The 6,530-nt window shown below is 46.9% G+C and overlaps 1 protein-coding gene across 2 annotated transcripts; it reads left to right on the top strand.

Annotated features, from left to right (window-relative positions):
• Positions 1–239: 239 nt before the first annotated feature.
• Positions 240–1,743, top strand: LOC123141266 (very-long-chain aldehyde decarbonylase GL1-6-like). 2 transcript variants are annotated; one of them, XM_044560540.1, is made up of 5 exons: positions 240–405; positions 488–672; positions 848–946; positions 1,026–1,167; positions 1,337–1,743. In XM_044560540.1, the coding sequence occupies exons 2-5, from the start codon at positions 670–672 to the stop codon at positions 1,498–1,500; spliced, it is 408 nt and encodes a 135-aa protein (XP_044416475.1). In that variant the 5' UTR covers positions 240–405; positions 488–669; the 3' UTR covers positions 1,501–1,743. The 2 variants fall into 2 exon arrangements, with proteins under 2 accessions (XP_044416475.1, XP_044416414.1); XM_044560479.1 differs by having other exon boundaries at positions 488–946.
• The last annotated feature ends 4,787 nt before the right edge of the window (positions 1,744–6,530 follow it).

The following is a 6,530-nucleotide window of genomic DNA, read 5'->3' as shown; positions in this document are numbered from 1 at the left end:
GGCGTCGGGGCCTAGATCCGCAACCGCTTCTGCATCGGGGCACCTTCTTCCGTGTCGATGCCTACGGGAACATGCTCTACCTCCACGTCGACGCCGCCTCGCCCATCGCCTGGGACGTCCACCACTGGTTCCCTCCAGTAAGAAGGATTTTACTACATGTTCCTTGCTGTTTCATGAATCCACAACATGGTTTTGAACTCTGACGAACGGTGGATGGATGCTGGGTTTTTGTCGATTTGCAGGGGGAGGGAGGACGGTCCCGAGCAACCTGCGGATCATGCAGATGCAGGCGTCCAGGAAGAAGCACAACAAGCTCGAGTTCCTCGTCCCGTAGTGGGATCTGCAGCTCGGCATCTCCATCAACCAGTTCCTCTCCATCTTCGCTTCCAAGAATCCCGACTTCAGGTGACCTCCTGTCTAACGCCCTTTGCTGACCCCAAACAGTTTTCAGGTGAACTGAAGGATTGTTCTGAAACTGTACGTGCAGGAACAGAGCGTTCGCATTCTTGTTCGCCGACGGGGCCAATGAGGAGCTCAGCTCGCTGCAGGCCGTCGTGTTCACCTGCTAGTCCGTCCCCTGTACCTCTAGGCAGGGCAGGTTCAAGGCTAGTGTTACTCACCGATCTACATCTTTCAGTGTGTCTTCCATGATCTTGCCTCTATTTTCCAATGGTACGGCTTCAGGCTCCTCCCCAGTATTTCATTGTGCTGTTTCTTCAGTGCTCACTAGTTGCTAGTGTTCGACTGCTACAAGTGGGTTAAGATTAGTCTTTTATAATTGTTTTCTTGAGGATGAGTTACTGGGGCTGTTCATGCAATGACTCCAAATTATATGTGTTTTCTTGAGGTTCGGCTGGTGGACGAAGATCTGCACGAGGTGCTTGGACAGCAGATCAGCTCGGAGCTCCGGGGCCGCCTTGCCCTGTCCTGCAGCTATAGCAGCAAGGTACATGAACTAAATAGCAGCAAAATTACTCCTGTTTTTGAACGTGGATGCAGCGAGTCTGATGTGAAATGGGTTGCAGGTGTGGCTGGTTGGCGACAGGCTGACAACGCGGGAGCAGGAGAAGGCGGAGCTGGGTTGCAATAGAATCCCAACAGGACCGACGCTGAAGGACCTGGACATGTGCTTCTTGACATTCCATTGCTTGGCAACACCTTCCAAGGGTAAAAACACCAGCACCCGCACCCTGTTTCTAGCGCCATACGAATTGGGAAATTTATTATTTTGCCTTCTGCTTACACAACACCATTATTATAGACGTGACCTGTACATTGCAATCCTCCTCCATTGCTTCATATGACGCTAACTAAACCCTCTCGTTTCAACTTGCAGATAGCCATCCCACCACACCAGCATGCCCTGGCTTCGAATCGGCCACTTCACCACCGAAACGGGCAGGCTTTCCCTGCTCGCCTTTGGGCTGGCATCCTACAAGCTCCGCAGCTCCCTGTGGGCGTCCAACGGTGCCCCGGAGCAGGAGGGTGTCACGTCGCTGATGCAGGAGGCGGACAACTAGCTCCGCTGCGTACAGGTAGATCACCCGGACTTCCGGTTCTTCGTGTCCCACTTCGGCGCGACATGGAGATGACTGCTCTGTTGTAAATTTCCTTTTTGTGTCTCTGTTAGTTATATGATGATGACTGTGTGTTGCCAAGTCTGAACTCAGCTGGCTGTGCGTTGAGCACAAGTCTGTTCTCTATGGCACATAGTGCAGCGCCCCTCTGCCTGGGGGTTGTATCAGTTAAAAAAGGCATGCCTGTATTGCGGGCTTTGACAGCAATTTCTTTGGTAGACAAGCATAGATATCTGACAATACCAACAAGCATGCCATGCATTGTTCAAGCTTGATTATCCACCCCAGTCTAGCTAGCAGATCATCCAAGGTTATGCTAGGTTGGTTGGTTCAATGACACCGAGGAGAGAAATAAAAATAGGAAGAATAGGGGAAGAATGAGGGAATAGGTTCTGTTTTTGTTCTGTCTTTTTTCTCTTCCCGATCTAAACATGTTGAAGGTTCTGTTTTGTGCAGGTTGCTCTCATGAGGAAAAGTTGCGGCTACAGGATTCCATCCTCCTCTCCTCCACCCCCTGACATGGTGAGCTCCACCCCTCCTTCTACACCTTGCAGATCTGATATGAAGTGGGCATTAGTTGCAATTGTTATGGCCACAACATAGCAGCATTGTATTGGTTCAGTTTTTATGCATAATTCGATTGTGACTGTGCTGTTTGATGCTGCTTGCCTCATCTATTTTTTATGTCTTGTGTGAAATCTGTACCCTACTAGAATATGCCACCATCAAGTTAATAATAACACTAATGATCATTTGATTCCAGTCTAGAGATACAAATAACATTAGTTAGGTCCATGGATACATGGATGAACACACACAGCTAGCAGCCTAGCAGTGTTAGCAAAGGATGTCAGTACAATGTTTATGGCATTCATTTATATTGAAGAAAATAGAAACTAACTGTCATGGGCTTTTTATTGTGGAGCTCCATGAACTTTTTTGGTCGATTGGTTGTCCAAGTTCCTGAAGAACAAATCATGCAACCATTATCTTGTTGATTGATGCAGTTTCTCACCTTTTTGCTGCTGATGTTTAGTTCCTCGCTTGATTCTGGATACTATTAAGGAGGCATAACCTGATAATAACTTATTTTACGTTAATAGCCTACAATGTTGTCTTGGAGTTTATTGTCCAAATTAATACCTCTACTTTTTGTGTCCTTCAGGAATGCGTATCCTTCAGGACAACTCAAGGGTAAACAGTAGGAAAGGCTCCTACTGTGTTTTCATATATGTATATATAGACAGGGTGTTACAAGGGTTAGTACATATGTAGTTGCCCTATTTGCCATGCTGCCCTTCCAGAGGGGGCAGGTGGTCGAGGAGTGGTGTTATTAGTTCAATTCAGAAACAAAAGAAGAAATAAAAGCAGGATGACTCCCCCTAGTCCTATGTTGGAGGAGACCAAAGTCTTCCTTGAATCTATTCAGCCAGCCACCGACAGTTGGCGTAATCCTCCTGAAATGTTTGTTGTTTCTTTCTTTCCAGAGACTCCAGGCTGCCACCAGGAAGGTTTCAAAGAATAATGGACGTCCCCAGGAGTGTTTAGCCTGTTGAAGTAGTTGTAGGCGGCAGGTGAAGGGTGGCCAGCTGATCCCAAGTTTACGCCAGCAAGCTTGACTGATTGTGCAAGTAAATATTATATGGTCCACAGTTTCTTCGTCATGATTGCCGCAGAGCAGGCAGCTGTGGTCGTCACCTATGTCAAAATGTCGACGCTTGAGCATGTCACGTGTGTTTAGACGGTCGACCATCAACAGCCAACCGAAGACTTTGATCCGCATGATGCAACGAGAGCGCCAGAGCAAGGAGAAGGCTGGGTGAGCGTTGGCGTCTCGGAAGAAGAATTTGTAGTAGTCAGCCGGCCGGTAAATAGATTTCCCCCAGGTATAGTACCAAATATCATTAACAGACGCGGACGGATGGGTGTGCGTTGAGATCTGCTGGATGTCTCGAACTTCGTCCAGGGCCTGCAGGGAGAGTGGTAGGTGAAAGGTTACCGATAATGCCGTGCTCTCCAAGAAATCCTTGACAGTCTCGTCCTCGTGCATGGCGAAGGAGAATGCATGGGGATGAGAAGCCTGCAAAATATCTGGCGCCCAGAGATCTTTCCAAACCAGAACAGTGTCACCCGATTAGATTCGGACCTGCGAAATCCCTCGAAATACAGGCGTAAGTTTGAGGATTTGGCGCCACCAGAAAGAGCCCACAGGGTCAGTGGCGTGAGGAACCTTCTCGGTATAGTATGTGTTCCAAATGAGCTGTACCCAGGGGACATCAAGCTTGTTGTAAAACTTGTGTAAAAATTTCATGAGTAGGGCATCATTCTGCACCTTAATGTTGATAACCCCAAGGCCGCCATGTTTTTTGGGTTTGCACACCATCTCACACGCGGTAAGGGAGTTGCACTTGTCCCCATGTTCCGTCTTTTTGGTCCAGAGACATCTCCTTCTGATTTTGTCGAGCATCTCAATTAACTGGGGCAGAAATTTGAGAGTGCACATGGCGTAGATGGGTAGAGATGTGACGGTAGCGTTTAGCCATGAGAGTTTGCCCCCGTAGGACATCATTGAGATCGTGGAGGTGAGTCGTCGTTCAGCACTGCAGACTAGGGGCATCAGATCAAGGATGGTCGGTTTAGACGTGCCGAGAGGCAATCCAAGATAGGTAAAGGGCATGGATCCGACTGAGCATCCAAAGAAGGTCGCAAGCGCCAAGGCAGCCTCTTGAGTCATGTTGATTGGGATTAGTGTTGACTTGTGGAAATTAATTCGGAGGCCGATGGAAGAAGCATAGTCCACAAGGATTTGTTTGATGACTGCAGCTTGCTGAGGGCATGCAGGCATGGCCAAGATGGTGTCGTCGGCGTATTGGATTACTGGGTAGTCCGTTTGGCCGATGCAGGGAAAGGGCAGTTGGACTTTCCCTTCTCTAAAGGCGTCATTAATAGCAGCTTGTAGGAGATCAACCGCAATGACGAAGATCAATGGGGAGAGAGGGTCCCCCTGGCGTACACCTGTGCGGCAGTGGAATTGTCGGCCGGGGACACCATTCAGTAGAACTGATGATCGCCCTATCGAGAAGATGCAATTAATCCAAGACAGCCACTTGTCGTTAAATCCCAGGTGTTTCATGATGGTGATCATGGGAGCGTGTTCGATTGTATCAAAGGCTTTAGTGAAATCCAGTTTCAACAAGATAATCTGCTTCTTCGATGCATGGCATTGATGTATATATTGAAATGCCCAGGCCAGGCAATCCTGTATCGTCCTCCCTTTTATGAAACCATATTGGTTCTTGTGGATAACCTTTAAGATCACTCGTTGCAGACGATTAGCTAGCAGCTTTGTAATTAGCTTAAGACAGCAATTGAGAAGGGTGATCGGGCGGTAATCATTAACAGTTTCTGGTGAGGTGATCTTAGGAATCAGTGTGATGAGGCCATCATTTATACTGGAGAGGTCCAAGTCTCCTTGGTGGAATGCTTCACAGAGGTTATAAAAATCGTGTTTGATAATAGGCCAGCAAGCTTTAAGGAATGCAGAACTGAATCCATCCGGGCCGGGAGCACGATCGGCTGGCATTTCTTTGATAACAACATCAATCTCCTCATGGGTAAAAGGCATAGTCAGCTGGTCAAGGTCATCATGGTGCTGCAGAATATTAGGCAAGTTAAATTTCATTTGTGCAGGCCGCGAAGTACCCAGGAGATCAGTGTATGTACGAAACAGGAGTGCTTCTTTTCCATCGTGACTGTCAATGATTGAACCATCCTCTATTTTGAAGGTTGCAATGTTATTGCGCCGATACCGTTCTGTGGCAACAGCCTGGAAGAATTTGGTATTCTCGTCCCCAAACTTGATCCATCGAATTATGCATCGTTTTTTCCAGTATTGGTTTTGGTATTTAAGGAGGTGCAAGAGATGTTTCTTGATGATATTCCGAAAGTTTGCTTCAGGAATAGAAAGGGCTCTTTTATTCTCAAGATCATCTAGGTGCGCCAAGGACTCGTTGCAATTAGCAATGGCTACAGACAGTCGGGATAGATTTTTGCTCCAGATTTTTAGGGCATGGCGTAAAGCTTTGAATTTGCGACAGAGAATGGTCGCAGCGTTTTGCGCTCTCACCGGTCTATTCCATACATCTTGAACAAGATCCATGAAGCCAGGATGCAGGATCCAGAAAGGTTCAAATCTAAAGACCTTGCTGCGAGGGATGCAAGTTTGGATGGAGATAATGCAAGGAACTCAAGCCCCTCCTCCTCTCCTGTACATGAATGTGAGATGCTGCGCATGCAAGATCTCAGCCAAATGGCATATTGTAATCTTTTTATTGCTGGTTTTTATGTACAATGTCATGAAGATGTACGTTTGAAATGTTGCTTTGATAGCAAAATTGTATTCCTGTGTACATGTTGCTTTGACAGCAAAATTATGAAAATTTCTCAACAATATATATGGGCAAAATGGTATTCCTGTGTACTCTGCCTGAAAAGGCTACAGCCAACTGAGGATGTTATTAGAACCTGACAACTGGGACCCATCTGACTAGTGGACCCTTCTTTTGGGAAAAAAAGAAAAACTAAATTCGTTTAGACAAAAAGGCCACAACCCAACAATAAAAAAGGCTGCAATGTTGGGCTTGGCCCATGTAGCTAGTCAAAATTAACAAGAGAAAAATACATTAAAAAGGCCGAATTGTTGGGCTAGGCCCATGTAGAAAACCGAATTGGACCAGGCTGAATCTTGTGCCACGTCAGATTGCCACGCTGGATGCCTACGTGGCCTGGGGAGGTTGCTAGTGACCAAAACGCCATAGTAGACGTATTTTGGTCATAAACGTCTACGACCATTCCAGAAGAAAGGTCGCTATAGTCAGTTTACGACGGCCAGCTTTTGACCTTATGTTTTTGGTCACAAAAAGGTCACAAATGGAAATTTGTGACCATTCAGTG

This window comes from Triticum aestivum, chromosome 1A (assembly GCF_018294505.1).
Source record: "Triticum aestivum cultivar Chinese Spring chromosome 1A, IWGSC CS RefSeq v2.1, whole genome shotgun sequence".
Taxonomy (NCBI): Eukaryota; Viridiplantae; Streptophyta; class Magnoliopsida; order Poales; family Poaceae; genus Triticum; species Triticum aestivum.
The sequence above is the reverse complement of the archived record's forward strand: the minus strand, read 5'-3'. Positions and strand labels throughout refer to the sequence as shown.

Coding starts and splice junctions, on each gene's coding strand:
- LOC123141266 (XM_044560479.1), top strand. CDS start 818: ATGACTCCAAATTATATGTGTTTTCTTGAGGTTCGGCTGGTGGACGAA. Junction 947..1,025: donor CCTGCAGCTATAGCAGCAAG/GTACATGAACTA, acceptor AATGGGTTGCAG/GTGTGGCTGGTTGGCGACAG. Junction 1,168..1,336: donor CTTGGCAACACCTTCCAAGG/GTAAAAACACCA, acceptor TTCAACTTGCAG/ATAGCCATCCCACCACACCA.